The 21,670-nt window shown below is 47.0% G+C and overlaps 2 protein-coding genes across 3 annotated transcripts; both read left to right on the top strand.

Annotated features, from left to right (window-relative positions):
* The first annotated feature begins 3,648 nt into the window (after positions 1–3,648).
* Positions 3,649–6,683, top strand: LOC103539569 (glucagon). Its single transcript, XM_008506079.1, has 5 exons — positions 3,649–3,737; positions 4,332–4,433; positions 4,709–4,813; positions 5,733–5,834; positions 6,572–6,683. Exons 1-5 carry the CDS (start codon positions 3,649–3,651, stop codon positions 6,681–6,683), a joined length of 510 nt encoding a protein of 169 aa, XP_008504301.1.
* A 1,667-nt stretch (positions 6,684–8,350) lies between these two features.
* Positions 8,351–19,826, top strand: CDHR5 (cadherin related family member 5). Of its 2 annotated transcripts, XM_030451063.1 has the most exons (14): positions 8,351–8,501; positions 8,717–8,895; positions 9,751–9,801; positions 10,125–10,217; positions 10,345–10,443; positions 11,781–11,891; positions 12,230–12,406; positions 12,614–12,704; positions 14,127–14,224; positions 14,482–14,688; positions 15,655–15,771; positions 16,598–16,670; positions 18,032–18,183; positions 18,810–19,826. In XM_030451063.1, exons 1-14 carry the CDS (start codon positions 8,423–8,425, stop codon positions 19,401–19,403), a joined length of 2,121 nt encoding a protein of 706 aa, XP_030306923.1. In that variant the 5' UTR covers positions 8,351–8,422; the 3' UTR covers positions 19,404–19,826. The 2 variants fall into 2 exon arrangements, with proteins under 2 accessions (XP_030306923.1, XP_030306925.1); XM_030451065.1 differs by lacking the exon at positions 10,125–10,217.
* The last annotated feature ends 1,844 nt before the right edge of the window (positions 19,827–21,670 follow it).

Here is a 21,670-nt window from a genome sequence, read left to right as displayed (position 1 = left end):
CAGGGGGTGACTTCACCATTGCAGCCTCTCAACTCTTGTCTAGACCTGGTTGGGTTCTCACAGCAAACTGGGGACATGTCAGCCCCATTGGGTTGTTTGCAAAGCAAAGCAAAGCAAAGCAAAGCAAATCACAAAATCAGATCAGTCATATGTAGCTCCCTGGATGTTGTTTAGCCTTTTTTTTTTTTTTTTTTTAACAAACTTCTTTTCCTTCTTGCCTTGTTCCTGCTGCTGGACTTTCAGATGCAGGTGACAGGGCAGATCAGGTGCTCTGACAGGCCCTCTGCTTTTCCAAAGGAAAAAAGCAGGCAAGAGAAAGTGTAATACAGCTCCTACTTCTCCAACTGGAGGATAAGAAGATTTATTTATAACAATTAATCCTTCCAAGCTACTTTTTACAACATAAAGAAAGGCTGTAATCCTATTTTCTTCCTCCATTTCCATGTCACCTTTCGTTGCAGTATTTGAGAGCAAGGAGCTCCAAACCCCAGCACAGGCAGGGAATATATTCGTGGTGTTTTCTGTGCATGTTTAAGAGTGCTTCTCTCTTTGAAGCTGTGACACAGTCTGTTCTCAGCAAACCTTTCCCAGACATGGTGATGAAACCAGAAATTGAAAGATATTATCCCCTCATGCACAAGTCAGCCCTCATCCTACTGATCAGAAAATGTTTGCCCTAAAAATGTGCCAAGTTGTTCAGCCAAAGCAGAGCTGTACACATACACTCTCCAACAGCTCCTGCTAAGTGCAAACAAAGCCCAAGACAGGATTAAAAAAAGAACAACAGAAGATTAAACTCCTATCAAGGGACAATTAAAGTCAGGAGAGATAATGATGGCAACCATAATGGACCAATTGGTACAGGGATGTTTGCCCAGCAAATTACTCTCATTATAGAGAGAAGCAGGAATTCTCACCCATCAGCAGAAATACAGCCCATCAAACTGCTGTGATTCACCTGATCAGATTTAGAGAGTAATTAAAAGGACATCCCAGCCTGGATGCATTATTTGCTGTTAATCATGATTACTCATATTCATATCTTTAGCCAAATAATTGCTTCTGATAAGGGCTGCAGATTTATAGGGGGCCATGGAGAGGAGGGGGCCGTGGTGGTTCCTAGCTGAGAGCCTGGAGGGAGGAGGGTTTGGTGAGTACCCCTGTGAGGTTGTGTGGGTGGGCTTGGTGAGTACCCCTGTGAGGTTGTGTGAGGGGTTTGGTGAGTACCCCTGTGAGGTTGTGTGGGGGGGGTTGGTGAGTACCCCTGTGAGGTTGTGTGAGGGGGTTTGGTGAGTACCCCTGTGAGGTTGTGTGAGGGGTTTGGTGAGTACCCCTGTGAGGTTGTGTGAGGGGGGTTGGTGAGTACCCCTGTGAGGTTGTGTGAGGGGTTTGGTGAGTACCCCTGTGAGGTTGTGTGAGGGGGGTTGGTGAGTACCCCTGTGCTGCCCTGGGCAGCCTGGAGCTGCCTGCAGGTTTTGGGTGGTGTGTTCCAGGTTTTCGTGGTGCTCTGCTTAGCAATTGCCATGAGGCCATCATCTCCTGAGGAGCAGTGCTGGTGCTGTGTGGGGTTTTCCTCCTTTGGAGCAACCAGAGGAAAGAATGGAGCCCAGACAGCAGCTGGACCAGATGGCTTCCAGAAATGCATTGTCTTTAGTTTTAGGTAGGGCGTGAGGGATGGGCAGGAGTGAGAAGGTACAAACTGGCTGGGTGACAGACTTCTTGGAAGCCCTGCTAGTGGCAGAGCTCCTGCAGGGTGAGGGGAGCCATGATTCAGCAAAGCCTGTGGCTACAACTGGCATTTCAGCAGTAGGATTTGTCTGCTGGAAAGATCTGAGATGCTCCCAGGTCCTGGGCTGGCTTGGTGCTCAAGTCTTTCAGCTAAAAGAGATGGAGCATTAGGGAGTTTGCATTTACTGAAAGGCAGCAGCACTGGGGGGGCAATAAAAAGCTCCCAAGTATCTTAAGAAGGTTAAACAGCTCTCCTGTGCTGATACTGAAGACCTATCTCCTCCCTGGAATCTGATTTAAAAAAAACAGTGCAAGATATCATTACTGATCCACAGGAGTTCCCCAACAGCCATTACTGCTCCTAGAAACTTCAGCAAGAAAATACGAGCTGCACATGGAAGACAAAGTTATGTCCAGAAAGAGAAAAAGACAACTTGATCCCCATGAGTACCAGCTAGGAGGGTGTGAAGAGAGGGGATCCCTCTGGAGCTAGGGATGAGGTATAAAATGGGCTCTGAAGTGTGGTGCTCCACAACAAATGCCAAATGCCAGCCCAGGGTTGGCACAAGGAAGACAAAACTGCTGCACTGAGATCCTGGCCATGGCCACAGCCATGCATGGTCCAGTGCTGTGGGGATGGTTTTGTTTGGACTCTAATAAGAAATGTTTGAAATGTCCTTCTGGTTTTACTTATTCCATTCCCCTAAAAGCCAAATCAGTCAGGAGAACACAGCACTGAGGCACCAGAAGTGTATGGAAGCTGAAGCTTAGGGCTCCTTAACCAAACAAACCCTCTCACCTGTCTGCTCCACAGCCCCCATTCAATATTTGTGCTCTGGCTCACAGCAAATACATTTCTGTGTAAATCCCCTGCTCTTGTCCTTCCTCCTCTTGCCTCTTCTTATCCTGCTGAATCTCTAGAGTAAGAAACAGTCCCAGAAGGGCAGCTAGAAAATGTTCAGGAAATTCTGACAGTCCTTTAATGCTCTTTGTACTGTCTACTTTCAGACTAAGATAACACCAAAGTGTGAGAACTTTGCTTTTGGCTTAGCAAGTACTATCTGAGAGTTCCCAGAACAGAGACTAAGAAAGGCAGGTTTGCTGCTGTGCAGGAGGCAGGCATTTCAGAGAGTACAGATAGAGCTCCTCTGTAACCCTGGGGGAAATGTGAGCACCCTCCTCTAGAGGCACATACACAGCTCTGCAAAAAGAGCCTGGAAATAAAAGTGAAACCCCTGTAATGGCTGGTGATAAACAAAATGTGGTTTTGTTTCACTAAAGACAACAAAAGACAAGGTTCTGCTGCCAGTGAAAATGTCTCACTTTTTTCCTTCTTAAAAGATTAAAGGATGGGCAGATACTGGTACCCACAAAAGCCCCTCCCTTCCTCTGTTTGTAGGTGAATGTCTATTTACTAAATGCCTTTTTTTTATTTCTCCTGGGCATTCTCTAGGTACACTAATAATTGTCTGTAGGGGATATTTCCATGGGTCTTTTAAATCCTTTCCTTGAAGGGTCAGATCTCAGAGTAGGATGTTTTTTTTCATGGTGTTGTGGTGCTGATGGACCAAGTCCCATGCTACCACCTCCCTGCAACTTGAAGGGATATTGTACTGACCCCAAAACTCAGCCCAATCATCATCTCAGAGAGACACTCCTAGACCTAAGCTCAGGGATTGGGAGGTGGGGGGATAACAAATGAAGAGAGCTTCCAGCTGTCTGGCCATGGGAATGATTTGAATTCTTCATCTTTAGTATTTTTAAGGAACCCCCAATCTTTGGTGGCAGGAATGCTGCCTGGTTTAGCCCTAGTGGTGTTATTTATGTAGCTGTGTCTTCCCTGTGGCATCTGAGTTGTATCAAAGACCGAGGTCACTGCTGTGCTGCTCATCAACCCTTGTGCTTCAGTTCAGGCAGAAGATGGTTTGCCTGGTGACTCGGCTGTGGCAGCTCATTATCCCTGGCATTGTCCTCTCTCACTTCTCAGCATCTCTTCCATCCCAGGAGAGGTAAGCAGCTCTGCTTCCTATTTCTCTGTGCCTTGCTGTTCAAAGAGCCTGCTGCCTACAGTCAGCCTTTTATCTGCCTTTCAGAACTTGCACCTGCTTGGCTGTTGGATTTTTTTCTTCCCTAAACTGCTTTAGTTAAATGAGTGTGAACGCTATAAACATTTTTTTCTTGCTTAGGAATGGAAACATTGATTTGACTTAATTAAGGGGAAAAACCAGGACCCCAGACAGGTCAAACTACAGTTAAAAAGGCCCTCTGGAGTCTGTTTTCCCTCTGGGTGCTGATACAGGCTGACAGAGGTGGAAGTTTCTGTTTCAAATAGCCCAAACTCATGCAAACATAACCAAAACTAGTCTGTTTTGCAAGCTCACCACTTCACACTGTGCCTAAGATTTCAGCAGGGTTGCCTCTCCTCCCACTTGTGCAGGAGCAGATAAAGCACAGGGAGACCAAAGGGCTGGGTAAAGGACAGAGCTGAGTCTTCCTCCCAGAGCCACACACATTTGGGACCCTCTTTTTCTGAGGGAGCAGTTTTTCTCTGGCCTCAAGCCCATGCCCTTCACCTCTTTTTTTTTTCTCTTCTTACCTCCCAGGACCCAGAGAGATGCTGATGGGCTGTTCCCCAGTGAGCTCAGCAAGATAAATGGCAATGCCTACATGCAGCAGCTTGTCAAACAGCTGGGCCTCAAGGAGAGGTAAGGACCAGCCAAAATCACCCTCCTGGGGCATGGAAGTCTCTGTGGGAGACAGAATCCTAGGAAGGAGGGGGATGCCTATGGAGCTGAGCTGTCTCCAGCTCTAGAGCCACCCTAAGCCTCCTCCAGAAGATGCCCAAGATGAAAGGAGACAGATGAAAGGGAGGATTAAAGGGCTCCTTGGTGGTGGGAAGATACAAATTCCTGTCTTGTGAGAAGTCCCACATCCCATGGCTGGGAGCAGCAGCCCTTGCACTGTGTGTTTCCTGCTGCAGGTTCCAGAGGCACTCAGATGGGCTCTTTACCAGTGAATACAGCAAGCTGAGAGGAAATGCTCAGGTTCAGAAATTCATTCAAAATCTCATGGGCCGCAAGCGCAGGTAAGAGCTCTGCTTCCTGGGGCAGCTGGGGCCGTGCGGGGAGGCAAGGAGAGGAGGGGGCTGGAAAACCTGAAACACGGACAAGTGGGCTGCGGGGCTTGGGCTCCTCCTGCTGGGCTGGGCCTGGGCCCCGGTCAAGCTTGATCTGCAGGACACAAAACTTCTCATCAGATCACAGCCTGGAAATTCGTGTTTGCATTTTGCTTTAGTCTTTTGGGGAAAGCTGTAGGTGCTTTACCTACTCCAAATAAAAATGTTTGTAGAAGAGAAATGTTTGTAGATAAATGGAGTCCCCAGCAGAATGAGAAAGACCTCTGGATTTCATAGCTCCCACTCATGGCTCTGAGTGTCAAGCTGGGCAGACTCCAGACATCATTATATACCTGAGCCCCAAATACAGGGCCACTGCCCTCCCTGAAGCCATGGATCTGAGGACAGCATCACTAATAACATGTGGGCACTGTAACACAACTCACAACTCCTGCTGCCCTTTCTCCACATTGCCTGGAGAAGTTTCCTTCCAGCTTGGTCCTTTCCTCAAGGCACAGACACAGCACATTGATTCCTTTCCCTCCGTTCAGGGTGTTTTGATATTTTCTGGAGCATGTACAGCTAACAAAAGCCTGGCAGATGCAGTAGATTTGTAATTTCCAAATGCTGGAAGAAGGTAAGAATGCACAGACAGAAGGATGTGCTGGTACTAGATAATGAGGCAGATTGCAAGTGAGGATTAGAACCTGTCCCTTTGCCAGCCAGAAAAGATCTGAGACTGATTAGAAAAGGACACTTCTTTTTCTTCCTGCACAGCTCTGGTGACAGTCAGCAGGTTAACAGAGCATGGATCTTGGGGCAAGTCACTGGTTACACTATTTGATTGCTTCTTTTAAATATTATTATTAATTTTCATTATCTAAACCAGCTCTGCAGGCCCTGTCAACACAGATGTGCAGGGGAGAGAGGAAGAAAACATCCATGAGGAACTTTGCTTTATGTGGTTGTACCAGAACTTTCTGAACACCAGGTAGGTGGGACAGATCTGTCACCTCTATGGCCTGAGCACCAAAGTACTGCAGCTGAAAGAGGACTTGTAGAAAGCTGGAAATGCCCAGTTTTACCCCAAGCTCAGAAGTCTGATGTAAAGCATGCTGTGTCTGCATTCAGGGTAAGCTCTGTCTCTACCTCCCAAGCCCACCTGGCACACAGTTTTGCTGTACCTAAAGGAGAGGGGGCACTGAGACTGGCAGCCAGGAAGTGCCAGATAAAAACCTGTTATTTGAAGTAATGAATCTCAGGGAAGTGAAATAATAGCCTTCTGTAATCACAGAGCTGCCATCCTGGGCTGAAACAGTTTTTCATCCCACCAGGAAATATGATCTCACAGCTGAAATAGAAAGCCCTGACTAGAGTCAGTTTTTGATTCAAACACACAGCTCAGGATGGGCTGTCCCAGCATCTGGACTTTGGCTCTTCCTAGGGACCAACCACTCTCAATTAGACATTGCACTGTTAAATCACTAAAATCAGGAGGAAGAAGCTTGCTCTTGTCCTTATTGCCTAGAATAAATAGGGGTGAGAACAGCACTGGGCTTGCCTCTGCCTCTCTGGGGTGACTGCAGGCAGCCATGGTCTGTGTCCCTGTGTCATACCCCTGCTCCTCGGAGGCATCTTTGGATCTTACAGGGTGGTCTTGTCTCACTTGTGCAGTCCCTGCTCCCAGGAATAACACTGAACTGCTGCTCATTTTCTCCCTCCCAACAGCCACTCAGACAGTGATGCCAGGGAAGCTGCAGCAGCTGCCAGCCACTACGTCTGCCCCATCTCTAAGCAGCTCTTTGCATCCCTGAAGGAAGACACAGACAGCTTCGACTGAGGGCAAAGGGGAAGAACCAGCCAAGGAGAGAGCTTTGCATGTGTATAGCCTGGAAAATGAACAAGCCAGCTACTCAGTTTGCTTAGGAAAAACCCTTGAGATCAGAAAATAATAATAATAATAATAAAGGTTCTGTAAGCAGCCTCGTAGATTATCAAGTTAACTACATGTCATGGTGAGCTGGTGTCAGTAGATGGAGCCTGAAGGAAGCACATCACTCCTGCCTTGTGTTAGCACCTGCTGCCTGCTTCTCAAGTCAAATAAAGATTCCTCAGCTGTGCCTGTGCTTTGGCTGCTCTTTGGGAAACAGACGAGTGGTACCCTGAGCAGGGAGGGAGGGAAGGTATTTTGGCAGGCTTCCCCCACCCAAGGGGTTGGTTGCCAGGCTTCCACCAGCTGGAGGCCCTGGCCACATCTTCTGGGGCTGGGACTCAGCACTGCCCAAAACCCAGAGGCCAGCACCAGGGCCTCCAGTTAGCAGAAACTTCGCCAAGTGCTAGATTTTATTGCAAAGAAAGGTACTGAGTGCTAACCAACACGGATACACACTGTAAATGCCTTTTCCACTCCATTCTGTTCCTGGATTTACTGGCCCAGCTTTTACCTAGCCACAAAAGACAAAGATCTGCTAGGAGGAATCTGTTCCCACCATTTAATAAAGTTGATGTTATCCTTGTACCACACTGCCCACCAGATTCCCTCCTCTGACAGAACAGAAACTCCCCTTTTCCTGTAAAAACAACAGGATTTGAAGAGCAGCTCTAAAATCAGGCATCTTCAGCTGCAATCACATGTGCCTACTGCAGACCTGCTGAGTCCATCCTGCACCACCAGTGTTCACCCTTTCTGATGTACCTGACACCTGCAAAGAAGCTGGTGCCTCCCTGATGTTCATCTCAGCACCTCCCTGAGATGCTGGAATGCTGTGCTCCCAGACCTTGGCATTGGTTATTTTGGTCCATAGGAAATGTCTGCTAGGAAAGTGAGGTCTTGGAGGGCTTTGGGAAGGAATGTTGACAGGCTGCATCTTGTTAAGCCACTAACAGCCATTTGGCTAAATTGCAGCATCTGAGAGTTTTCTGCAATCAGTTGGGATTTTATAAGGAGCAGCTGTCCCCTCTCTCATCCTTCACCATGGCTAAGGGCAAAGTAGTGGTGTTTCTCTGAGCAAGTGGCCAAGAGCCTTGCCACATGATACCTGGCTTAGGAAAATGTCCCCAGGCTCAGAAAAAGGCAGACCAAGACAGCATAAGAGCACTGAGGCTTCAGGAAGCTGGAGATGTAAAGAGTTGGAGCCTGGATGGAGACTTTGGGGACCATCCATACAAAGAGCCACCACTGGCAAGGTAAAAAAGGACATGTTTTTTCCCTACAAAGCTGCTGGGTCATCACTGGGCTGCAGCTCACAGCCCAGTGTCAGCCCTTCTCTTCCTTCATGCTCATCTGAGGGAGCTTGGCTCTGGAGTGCTTCAAATACAGCCTTGTTCCTACAGAATGTTTAGGGTAGGAAAGAGCCAGGAACAAAGCAGAAAGAGGAATCTATGTGTCACTGTGTTCCGTGTCTGGTAAATATCTTCCAGTAAGTCACCCAATGAGACAAAGAGGCAAAGGTTGAACTGCAGCAACCCACTCCAGCCAACCAATGCTGCAGCAAGCAGTGACTGCCCAGCCAGCCCTGGGAGACACCAGGAGAGAGGAGACTCAAGAACAGGGACTATTTCACCAGCTGGCAGCTCAGCATGGCTTTTTCTCACTGGCTCCTCTCTTCTGTGCTCTTTCTGCTGCTCTTCATATCTCCTCTTTCAGCACAGCTACGAGGTAAGCTCCTCCAGGAGGTCCATGGCCAGAGGGGAATAACCCCCATGGCAGCAGGGATTACACCATTATGGGGGGAAGATCTTTCTCTTACTCTGAGAGAGCTTTGGGCAATGACTTTCTCTCCCCGGGTAACCAGAGGGGTCCCAGGGCTCACCCAGCTCTGTCACAGTGTGAATCCCTGGGCAATCTTGTGTCGTGTTTGTGTCTTTTTCCAGAATGTTACGTTGATAATGACAAACCAAGTGTTTATGAAAATAACCCAGCTGGCTATGTGGTGACCACAATCCATGCTGAGCAAGGTGTCACCGTAACCATTGATCCCTCTTACCCTGATGCCAAGTTCTTCACTATAGAGGGATCTGAGCTACAGCTGAAACAAAGTGTGGACTATGAGGTAAGCCCTTAGCTAGCAGGCTGTGAGGATGAGATGGATGATGCTGGGATGCAATGAGTTTCAGCCTGGGTTCTTGGACTTCCAGAGAGTTTGTAACCCATTTCTAAAGGATCTAGGAAGCCACTTCAAAAACTAAACCTATTTGTTGGGTTTGAGTTCACTGCTTGGGAGCTCAGCCCTTCCACGAGGGAGGCATTGCATGCCTGCTGCCCCCTCCCTTCAGTGAGTCCATATGAACTAAAGCAAGGGAAAGTTTTAAAAGTAAAACATGACAACTGCAGTGTTTAGAGCTCTCCAGGACTCAGGTAAAATGATCCCTGTTTGCCTATAGAAAACAGCTCTGAGCAGTGATCTTGTTGGAAGCATAAAGGCAGTATGAAAGGTCAGTGTGTTCAGCTAGATTGCTGCTAAATTACTTCACCTTCCTGGAGTGCTCTGTGCACAGCCCCAGGCATCCTTAAGGTGACTTTTCCCAGTGTAAAACTCTCCATTTATTTTTTATTTGAGCAATGGACAGCAGACACAGTTAACACCCTGCAGGTGACACTGTTCTTCCAGCATGGTACATTTCTGCTTTATCCAATTTAAAAAGAAATCTCTGTTTGAATTCACCTTAAGTGTGGGAAAATGGCCAATTACCTTTGCTGGCATGTTACAGGAATCACAGGGAGAGAAGCTGGAAGATCCATCTGCTTATCCATCATAAAAAGATCTCAGTGCTGATGAATGCTGTACAAGAAAGAAAGAAATAGTTAGATATGCCCAGCAGCATTTCTGATACAGCAGTGCCTTTATTTGTCTCCTTTACATTCTGGTTTGTTTCTCCAATGACTGGGTTTTTGGTTTTGTGCACAGGAAGTCACAGTCCTGCTGGTGTCCCTGACTTGTCAGAACACTGCTGGGGAGGTGAGTGCTCTTCCAAACACTCAGCCCTGTTACAAAGTGCTGCAGGGCAGCACAATCTTCTCTCTGCTCCTCCTAATCCCCAGACTGGGATGAGGAGATGTTCTTTTTCTTGGGGACATACACACCCCTCTCACAGCCAAGGAGAGAGCACCCAAGGTTCTGTAAATGGGGAATAGACCCTTAAACCCCACACCCAGTGTGTGCTGGCTGCACGCCCAGCCCCATCCAGCTGTGCTCATTAAACCTCTGGCACTCTGCAATCAGGACCAGCCCCTAACACTCCTGGGTTTGTCTTTGATTCTCTTGCTTTACTCTTTCTGCAGCAAGATTCTTTGCAAATTGTTGTGACCATTCTCAATGTGAATGACAACAGCCCAGTGTTTCAGGAGCTGAATCTCAGCAGGGTTGTTCCTGAGGTAGGCATCTGGCATTTTGCAGAAGGGAAGCAGGCACTGGGCCACGCAGTGCTGTGGGATGAAGGGGGGATGGCTGGGAGCACTGTGCAGCCCATTTCACAGAATAACCACAGCACTTCCATCTCAGGACACAAAAGTGAATGCAGTCATTGTAGCCCGTGAATCTCTAAGTGCCAGTGATGCTGACCTGGACACCATCTTTTATGAACTCACAACAACAGTGGTGGTAAGAATCTTTGCTTTCTGGGGAAAAAATGGTAGCTCTGGAGAAGTCTGTGCTTAGTTCAGAAGAACCCAAACTTTGAGGCTCAGGTCACTGTATTGCATTTAGTTCTCTGACAGTTTCTGGAAGGGACACATCTTTTACAAAAACCAAAGGCTGGACTGTTCAGCAGAACAGAGCTATCAACATTGCAACTATTGAATTCTTTTCCTGCTCACACTTTTATTGCACTGTACAGGTTAAACTTTCATCTAGTATATTCTGAGCCATATGACTAAGGGAAGTCTTGTGGGGATGGTCTGTAAACATATCAGGGGAGACCTTTGTACCTCCCAGAGCTCAGAATTGCTCTGAGTTGGATAGGGATGGGAAGAGTCAGTGCCTTGTTTGCCTGCAGGCTCCATGCAGTGTGGAGACCACAAAGTCTTTGGCAGAACCAAAGAAGACTCCACTTTCCCCAGCTCCCACTTTAGTGTCTTGGTTTATTTGCTCTTAAGGGGTTTGCTTGGTACCATGGGACATGAATTGTATGCAGTTAAATCTATGCCAGCCTAGAGTGCAAGGGTCTGCTAGAAACTAAAAAGCAAAAAAAAGTAAATTCAAGAGAGAACCAGAATTAATATTTCCACTTTGGAAAACCATTGGGGTTGAGCAGACAGTGACATGTTGCCTCCAGTACCTACTTAACCCTGGAGATTTTAAGGGCTGTGAACAGAAACCACAAGTTCTTGAATTTCAGCCACGGGACCAAACTTAGCACTCATATTGGTGTAAATCCAGAGGGATTTGGAAATTCAGAGGAATTTGAGTCAGGACACAAGATTAAAGGAGGACCAAAGCAGGAGGCTACAGAGTAAAATGCAACGTGTGCTGTTTCACTCTGTTGCTTCCAAAGTTCAGCAGTGCTAAGCTAAGGCAAGGGATCTGGGCCAGCCTGGAGAGGCTGAGATGTTTTGTGGGTGGACATGAGATTGCTTGGCTGTCAGGGACCCAAAATCAAGGATTGTTGGCAACCTGTTAACTGTAGGAATTAAATGAAGTAAAAGATTTCATCCAGTACCTGCTGAGCAGGCAGGTAGGCAGAGCAAGGGATCTTGTAGAAGAAAACTCACAGGAGCATGAACAAAGCTTTCTGACAAGCCAGGCAACTCCAGTGTGCAGTACCCAGGGTTAAACAGATCTGGAATTCTTACACTGCTCCCTACTTCCTCACATCTCTCCTTGCTCCAAGTGCCCAGGATTAAAGGTCTGATTGGGATGACAAACACAGCAATGAGCAATATTTGAAGACATCTGTGACTGGGTCTGCTAGTAGGGTTTTCCTTTTTTTCCCCTGTCAGGGCACAGATGGTTATTTTGCCATAAGAGGACTCAACAACCCAGAAATTTATTTGCAAAAAGCATTGGACTATGAGAAATTTAAATTGACAACGTTGCTCTTGTATGCAAGGGTAAGTTCTTCAGAAGGAACCAAGATGCTTTGTTTGCCCCAGTCTCTCTTGAGTGAAGGGTAAGTCTGAATGGGAGATCTCTGGGCTGGCAGGAGGGAGGGAGGGTGAATACTGGGGGTGGAGATTGTGATCCAACCTTCCACCCTCTATAACCACACAGTGACAGAGTGGCATTCAGTCCACCTTGTCAGCAGAATGAGGTAATTCATTGCTTTTGCTAATCTCATATAAACAGCCAAGCCCTAACTAAAAAAGATCCTGGGCCACTGGATTTTGCAGATGGGTTCTTTGGGCAATAAGACCTGTACCTCACAGGTGTGCTTTGCCTTTGGGAACAGGACAGGCCCCAGGGCAGCACCGAAGTCACCCACACAGCAACTGCAACTATAGAGATTGCTATTGAACAAGCTGACACCAAACCACCCTGGTTCCTCCCCTGCACCTTCATCAACACAGACAAGAGTGTTTGCATCAGCAGCCCCTACGCTGGGAGGGTCAACATGGGCGAGATGTCGGTAAGCAGCAGGGTCAGACAGCAGCCCTGGTGCTGTTCCCAACCAATATCCAGATGCTATTCCCATCAGATAGTTCTGAAGAGTTTTCATGAGCCTGTGCTGCTCTCCAGTCATAAATGCAGATGATTCAGCATGACAAGGAGGCTCCATCTCCATGGAAAGCAGAATTCCTGGTGTGATATGTAATGCTTTGCCTTGTGATTGCAGAGGGAGCCACTCAGCCTGGAGCCAGGGCCCATCTATGCTATTGATCCTGACTACATGATAAAGGAAAAAGTTGTGTACAGTATTGTTGGAGGTGAGTAGAAGTTGTCACCTTCCACAAACTGCATTGCTCAGATGTCCCCTACATTGCCTGCCATGAAGAGACACCCTCCATGGCACTGGAGAGTTGAGGGCCTGGGGATGTGCCCCTCTATTTCTGCCACAGAAACAGAACTAAATCCACAAAACATTATGGACTAAGTAGAAGAAAGAGACTGCTCAGAGAGGAAGAAAAGAAACTTCCAGTCCCACAAACCATTCTCCATGAAGTCTGTTTCACAAGAACTTTGTTTTTTGGGGGGTGAGACATGTTTTATCTTTAGGCTTTTAGACTTGATTTTGCCAGTCTGGTCACATCACACTCATTCTTTGAGGTGAACCTAAAATTCCCACAACAGCAGCATAATTTTCATTCACTGACAGGAATTCTGCTTTTTATCCTCCAGCACATTGCCACTATCTAACCTGCCCACTTTTAGTCTTGATTTCACAAAGATTATTTGAATACAGTCAACTGATTGCCCAGTCATTGCCTGGGATTTCAATAGAGGGGTTTTGAATAGCTCTCAAGGTGAAGTTAGGTCATACTAGTGGAGTGATTACTTGTTCATCTCCCTTTACCTATACCACCTGGAACCACATCTGATAATCCTCCTCATAAATACATTGAAGAACCTTAAATTCCACTGGCAGCTGGGAGGCTGTGTGGCCTCCCTACCCCCCAGTTAGCAGGGAACCCAATGGGGTCCTTGTCTGAATACAGCTCACAGTATCTCACAGTGAGGAAGAGAGCTCAAAATTTTGCTGTGTTTTAACACATATCCAACACAGATGGGTTTTTATGATTCAAACACCAACTAGAGATGCAGGAAGATGATTCCACCCTTTTATCAATCCCAGAAGGTTTCTGTGGCTAGGCTCCTTTTGTAGCCAGAAATCAGCATTTCTAGACCTGGATGCAGTTCACATTGAGACCAATGTTCCCAGCAAGTCAGATAAACCATGCCCTGAGGTGTCATTTTTCTCTTCACAACATCAGCAACAAGATCAGGTAGAGATGTTTTCCCTTTAAATGCCTACATCTACTTGAGAAAGATCCCCAAAATCTTTGTAGATTGGTTTTTTGCCTTTAAAATAGAATAATCCTTTCCTTATCCTTCCTAAAATGCAGTCTGGGTTCAGTGCACTAGAAACAGAGAACTTTGCTGTGCTACCTCATCTCATTGGGTTCACACATATCTTCCCTATGCTTTCTGTCTGTCCAGTCCCTCTGAATGTCTGCCCAGCACTCCCAGTCCTTGAAGGAGCCAGGCAGGCAAGGAAAAGAGCATCATGCCCTGGGGGTATTGGTGGTATTGTCACAAAGTCCTGGAAAAATGAGTCAATGAGCTCCAGCTCACTTTGTGAAGGTACTTGGAGGTGTTTGATGATTGAATAATCTTTCCAATTTCTTTAGGGAACACAGAAAATGTATTCTCAGTGGATGCAAACTCAGGGAATCTAACTATGAACAAAGCTGCAACTGCCCCAGGCTCCTACCTACTGCAAGTCATGGTAAGTCTGACAAGGTTGCAGCCAAAAATCCACCAGAGCTGCCTTTCCAGGAAGCTGCAGTCCTGGTGTGACAGCACTCAAACTAAGGGCAAAAAACCAAGCTAAATACAAGGACTCTAAATGGCCACCCATGAGAGGCCTGGCCCAAAGCTCACTGAAACTGATTGAGAGGACACAAGGGATTGCAATGAGTTCCTTTTATATGTCATCACCAGGAGGAAAGGGCTGCACATCTCTGTCTCTCTCTTTCTCTCCAGGCCACCCAGGTTAACAACATCCAGAAATATGCTGTAGTCAGTGTGGAGATTAAGGTCATCAATAAAAGTGATTATCCACCACACTTTGAGACCAGGATCTACAATGGAACAGTAGCTGTGGGTCTGGCCCCAGGAAGCTTTGTCTACCAAGCTGGTGATCCTGCAAAGCCTCTGATGATAACAGCAATGGATGAGGACTTCCCTGATGTAAGAAACTGAAAATGCACTGCACTCTTTCTCACTGCTTCAGGCTTAGAGCAGGATCAGAAAACATGAGGGAAGGGAGGTGGGGAAAGGCAAACACATTTTTCTCCAGCATTTTGTATTATGTGTCCCTGGAAACTCCACTTAGATCAGACCCACTTCTGGTGTGATGTGATGTGGAGAATCCTCTCTGCCAAAAGCCAGTCCCACACAGATAGAAATAGAGGAGCTGATCCACCACAAAACAGCAATACTGAGTAAAGCCCAGGGACAATGAACACTCTGAACAGGTCCAGATCTGAATTAGGGCTGAGGGAAGTGCTTTCTTGAAAAGTTTGGGGTGGCAGGACCCCAGGTGGAGCTGTCAGCTCTTTCCCAGGCCAAGCAGAGCTCTTTGTGGACTAGTCTGGGAAGAGGAGACAGTTCAAAGACAGCAAGGACCTGGGCTGGAAGTTGTTAACCTTCTCCCTGTAAGAACTCATTTTGAGAGAGCACTTTGAACAATGTACTGGAGGAAGGAAAGGGGAAGAAATTTACTGCCATTACCACATGTGGTAATTACCACTACCAGATGAAAAATTTGTGCAGATCTCAGCACAAGGATTATTCTCTATGTACAGAGCCCTTTGGCTCTGTATTAAAGGCAGGACTGACCAAATTTACAAGTAGAGATTGCACAGATATGTTTTGTTTGGGTAAATGCTAAAGATACCACTACAAGCTGGGCAAGACTTGGGTTTTTTTAAGTAGCAACACTTTTAGGATACTTTCTTGAACTCTGAGAAAGAAGGTGCACAAAATTGGGTTCAACCTTTCTCGTGTGTTCAATCCAGAATTATTTATTGTGCTCTATTATCTATTGTGCTCATACTTCACATGGATTTAAGGAGTCCTGCCAAGGGGTTGTTACAAAGATGCAGGCAAAGCACGAGCAGGGTGGTTTAATCATTCCCTTTTCTGGCTTTTCAGAAAGTCAACCCAAACATTGAGTACTACGTAGAAAACAGCACTGATTTCATCTCAACCAAAGATGGCCTCATCCTGACAAACGTGGTGCTGCACTCACCAGGAACTGTAGCCATCGAGGTAGGGAGGTTTTCTTCATCACCTTGCCAGGGCTGTGGAAGGAAAGGGTAGTTTTGAGCAGAAAAGCACCAAGGGTGGAATTCCATTAGGTAAAGGATATAATGAAAGGACAGTTCTTGCCCCATCCATGTGCATCATAAATGTATGGGGATAGAAATAGATGAAGTGGTAGCAGATTTACTCTGGGCTACAGCTGGTGCTAGCTGTTTGGAGACAAGAAAAAATCATCTGGAGAGGTTTTAGGAGCCCTCTTCCCACACTGATCCTGATTTAAAAAATCAGGAGAGTAAGCAAGTGGGTAGGAGGTTATGTGTAGGTCAGGGTATGATTGCTGGCATATACCCCAGCTCTAAAGGCTACAGCCCCAAACTCAGAAATCCTTCAGTAAATCCAGTACTTCTTTAGTGTAGGCCAAAGGAAGCAGTTAATAATTCAGACTTTCTAAGAATCTAGATGTTTGCTTTGTCCATCTGCCTGCCAGTGACCACCAGCTCCCTAAGGCTTCTCACCCGAGCTATCTGAGGCAGCCTGGCCAGAGCATTGTTTCAGCTGCAGGGGCAGGGCAGAGATGCCAACACAAGCTGCTGCCTGCCCCGTGCTGCCTGAGTCCAGCACTGTGCTGGGAAGCTGCACACAAATGTGCTGTACTTGGTTTGGGCCCAGAACAGGGAACCTTCAGAGCTCTTCTCCCTCTGTTACCAGATTGTCCACACCAGCAGGGCTGTGGTGAGGATCTGGACAAAATACTTAAATGGCCCACTATGTACCTTGAGAGTGGGCTGGAGATCCAGAAGTCCCTAAGTTATCTTTCCCCATGTTCACATAGGCTGTTGGAAAAGATCTGGTGAGCCTGCAGAAGGCAAGCACTGTAATCATGGTGGAGATCATCCCTGCTGCAGGTAAGCTGAGTGTCTCTTTGTTTTCTGCTTTGTGGAGAAGACTTTTCCACTTCTGTGGGCAGAGTGGCAATGATCTGGGCTGAGGCCAACCCCATCTGCCTGGGAATGGCATTACCAGAGCTGAGATTACCATGTGCCTGGCCCATCTGTAGGATATTTACCCCTCAGCTGGAAGAGGTGTTGCTCAGGAATGTGAATTCAATGGGCTGGAGAGTGCTTTCCTGAGCACTGCAATAGCTAGGGAGCAACTAGAGTTTTTACATATACTGTCCTTCTGGGAGGTGGTAACTGTACAGTGGCCTCTGGTTTCTGAGCCACCAGAGCCAGCTCACATGGTGTCGGTGTGAGTCATGGCAGCAAGCTGGGCACTGAGGCACTGTGTGCTGCACAGCCCAGCAGTTCAGGGTGGTGGAGTTTCACATCAGCTCTGTGGGCTGTGGCTCCCTAGGAGACACAACCAAGAAGGAAAATCTCACTGGTGACCAGTGTATTAATGATAAACTGAAAGTGCAATCAAATGCAGAGGGAATACTCAAAGTTCAGTGTCATAAACAGGTTAGCAGGAGAACATAACTGCCTTTCATTAATCATTAAACTTTAAAGAGACTAATTCACACTACAGAATGAAGCTGGAAAACTTAAAATAAAGAATCCCACAGACAGCAGCAGGAAAAGCTGGTTAACCCTGAGGAAGCTGCTGGCTTCTCACTGTAATGTTGATCTCCACACAAATATTCTTACACTGACGGGAGGCTGAAAGCGTAAGCCAGTCCTGAGAAGGGTACAGTAAAAAGAGGCCAGGAAAGGGTCTCATGTTCTGGGGTTCTTAAAATGTTTTTTCAATTTCCTATTAAGCTTTTTAAGTTTCCTGTTTTAATGTGCTCATCAAGATCAGAAGTGATGTTCCATATCAAAGGAACACTTGCATTCTCACACACGTACAAACATCTTATTTTTGCATGCTGCTATAAATGGGGGAAGTGGGAAAGTACAGGACCCACCTGGCTTTACTGCACCTAACATCTGCTTGCCCAGCTGAGCCACTTATGTATCACCTTGGCTAAGTCATGGGGTAAAAATCTCTGTCCTGTAGATGGATGCTATTTCCACTTCGTGTAACTTATTGGAGTTTATAATATTCTGTGAATGGTCACCTTAAACTTTCCTTTTAGGACAGCAAAAAATGGTTTTCAGTGACATTAAATATATCACTGTCACATTCTGTAGCACAGGATGCCTCTTTGCCCTTCAAAAATTGGTCAGAGCTTCTCCCACAGTGAAGTGTTGTGGAAAAAAAAAAACAAAAACCAAAACTAGCTGCCATTGTTAGGCTTTGTAACAGTGGTTTGGTTTTCTTCTAGTTATAACCTCTCCTGACACCCCATACACTGCTCAGGATATGGCTGTCCTAGGGGGTACATTGGCAGCACTGCTATTAATTGCCTTGGTCATCCTTGGAGTAATGGTCTATAAACAGTATGGAAAACCAGTCAAACACCTGATCAGGAAAAAGGTAAGTGACACCTTTGCACCTGAACTTTTTAGAGGCAGAAAGTGGGATCTGAGGAGGTTTTATGGGTTAGTGTGGAGGTAATAACCACTCCTAAGACCATGTTTGCAAAGGCAGCACTGGTTTGGTGGTGTTTGCTGTTCTTTTCTGCACCCCTGAGGCTGGAGCCATGAGGTAGATGATGAGCAGACACGGTAAGGAGAGGACAACAGCTCCATGGAGCACAAAATCCAGGATGAATGTGCTGCATGTTAGAGGGGGTCTCTGTAAAGCCTGTGCCTGGGGTACAAACCACTGTTCCTCCTCCCTCTGTGGGAGCACAGCCCTTCACCCTGAGTGAGGTAAATCCCACTCCAGAGTAACACCTCAGGGGGTGAGCACAAAGCAGTCTACATTGCTGGTGCTCAGCCCACCTGAAAACCTGCCCACATTTATCTGAAAAAAAAACCCCAACTGGAAATGGAGTCAATAAAAACTCGTTATTCCAGGGAGTTGTATCTTTCCCAAACTTTAAATGGGTCTAACTGCAAAACAAGCTGAAGCTTTTCTGAGCAGCAGCTCAGTTAATTCAGCCACTTCCCCCCACCCTATTCCTTTCACTACAATACCATGTGTCTCTCCTTCTGTAGTTCTCCAAAGAAGTCTCCGGGGGTTACCAGAACCAATCTTACCAGGAAGATGAACACCCAGATGTGAGCAGCAAAGAGCATGAAATACCAGAAAATAGCAATGTCCAGGAGCCAAGGACACATGCATTAGAGCATCCAGCTCTTTCCTTGGCCTCCTCCAATGCAGAAGAAATTGATAGCCACCCAAAGGTTTCTGTGGCTTCCACCATCATCTCTGACCAGGAAGAGAAAGAAAAAGAGGAAAAGAAAGAAAAAGAGGAGAAGAAAGAGGAAGAGGAAGAAATGGAAGAAGAGACAGGGCATGAGAAAGAAGTGAAGTCTATCCTCAAGACAGACAGGCACGTGGCAGATGATGGTTATAAAGCTGTGTGGTTTAAGACTGATGTGGATCCAGATGCTGAAGAGAGGGTTGAAGTGATTGAGGACAATGCAGCACATGGAGATGATGACAGTGACCAAGATCTGCAGATGGATGAGGAGGAGGAAGATGAGGAGGAAGAAGATGATGACCACAGAGGGCTGGGAGTGTCCTTTGCCTCAAAGATCTCATCACCCCCAGCTGCAGAAACGATAGTTGATATATCAGAGATGTAGTGACAGAAAATGACAGTGACATTCCATGGAAAGAGGCATGCACTCCCCCACCCCCTAAACTGTGAAACTTGGCTGCTTTGCAGACATGAAGCCCACCTTTCTGCTCAGGGGGGGAAATGGAAGGCAGGAGCAGGAGGCTGCCTGTCCTGCTTGTCTGCAGTGATGATAGACAGACTGCAGCTACTCAACTTTTTAGTGAGACACTAAAATCCTGACTGAAATATCACTTAGGATTTGGGGTGGGGGGAACAGGAATCTCATTTCACCACCTTCCTGCCTGGAGCTCTTGGGGCCCCTTACATCACATTTCCCAAACTGGCTGCAGATACAGCAGCATTGGTGCTGAACTGACTTGGAAGCCCTTAGCCCACCTCATGGGAGCAATTTAGTTTCACAGCCCAGTGTTCATCTCCTCTTGATAAAGGACCCCCCCGCCCCCCCGCCCCGCCCCCCCCCCCAGCCCTTACTGCTTGCTGGTTCCTTTAGGGTGTTGCAGTTTGATGCCAGCTGTGGGCTGTGAGCCAGTGCACGTCACCCTGCCCCTGCTGCTCCTCATATGGAGTTCCAGGAGCTCAACTTCAGGCTTGGCCCTGCTCTCCACCCATGCCAGACTCTCTGCTCCCTAGGACAAGGAGCTGCCACCATGGTCCTCATCCTGCAGCACCCAGTTTCCATGCTCAGGAGTCCTCTGCGACTGGTAAGCAAGGGACTGATCACATGGTCTTTACTAAAGGAGTTTGTCATCAGTTTTTCTATGTCATAAACCCACTAATTGTGCAGCACTTCTTTAGCTGTCTGTCTCCTGTCTGTCAGGGAAAAGAAGAGCTCCCACAGGACCTGCCTACAAAATGCCAGGGGTATTTCCATCTCTCTGGGCTCTTGGCAGCAGTGGGTATCATTCCAGAGGTGCTGTTTCCCATTTTTTTTCCTTGCTCAGTAGGGCTCAGGGTGTTGCTTTTATCGATGCTGCTGAAGGTGGAGGTGAAGGTGAGCATTGCCTCCCAGTGCCAGATATCACCACCATTTCTCTGCTCCTTTCTTGTCTCAGAAGCCAACCCCTGTGCATACCACCTTTTCCATTCATGACCACCCCAGCAGGCTCTTTCCATGCCATCTTTTGAGCCTCACCGAGGGCAGAGGTGGCTCACTGAGAGCAAGTCAGCTCTGCCATGCTCAGCTCACCAGTCCAGGCTTGAGGATGAAAGGCTGCTGACATCTGGGCTGACTTCATGGGGGGTCAGCACCATTGCATGTTAGACTCCTCCTTCCTCATCTTTCAGCAAGATTGTCTTCAAGTATGGTCCTGCCATGAAGCCCCAAATTCAGCAAAGTGAGGACAAAGTTTCCAGGTAGCATGGGATGTGCACCTCCCATCAAACAATCTCCTCCTCCAGCTGGCAGCCAAAAGCTGGGCTGATTTCTGTTGGCTGAGATATGGCTGAGTAAATTTCCATCTTTTGTTCTATCAGAACAAAATTTATGCTGTTCCTGCTTTTATCATTCTAGGGCTAGCTGCAGAGCAGACATGAGCTGTTGAGTGTTTAACTTCCAGTAAAAAGCATCCAAGAAAGGGATGCAGTAGAAGGAGCTTGGATCATTAATGCTCATCTCACTTTCTCTGCCTAGCAAAACATCCTAGGATTGCAAGGAGATAAAAGTCTCATGGTAGAGAAGCAAACCTAAGAAATAATCCTGCCTTTTCTCTCCAAACCATCTATACCTTGCTGCCATTATTCAGATGAAAGGTTTGAGAGAGAGAAACCCAAGTGTGTCTGCCTGGGATCCACATATTCAACCAAAGCACAAGTTATTTCCAAGGAGGCTTTTATCCTCTTGCTCCATAGTTTCTTTCTGTACATCTCCCTGTCCAGCAGTGCTAAGTGCTCAGCTCTGCTCTCCTGTCTCTGAGGAATGCTGGCCTTGCTTGTGTGGACTTCAGGACCTGCACTTCTGCCTGAAGGTGGAGACTGAGATATGGAAAACTTTCCTCCTTCCTGCAATAAAGCCATTTGCCCAGAAATTACAAGCGTGGTTTGTCTGATAAGGGAGGGTAGGAAAGTGTGTCCTGTGTTTTGCCATTAAACATGGCTTTTCTAGTAGCTCGGGGTTATCTCCAGCAACCATTTCCATGGGACTGTGAAGATGCTCCAGTAGCTGCTGCTTAATTGCAGCCCCAACATCTTCATTCAACTAGCAGGTGAGCCAAGCCCGCTCTCCATGCTGATACTACTCAAAGGAGGATTCCTGATGGGTGGGGGGAAGCTCAA

This window comes from Calypte anna, chromosome 5, assembly GCF_003957555.1.
Source record: "Calypte anna isolate BGI_N300 chromosome 5, bCalAnn1_v1.p, whole genome shotgun sequence".
NCBI lineage: Eukaryota > Metazoa > Chordata > Aves > Apodiformes > Trochilidae > Calypte > Calypte anna.
The sequence above is the reverse complement of the archived record's forward strand: the minus strand, read 5'-3'. Positions and strand labels throughout refer to the sequence as shown.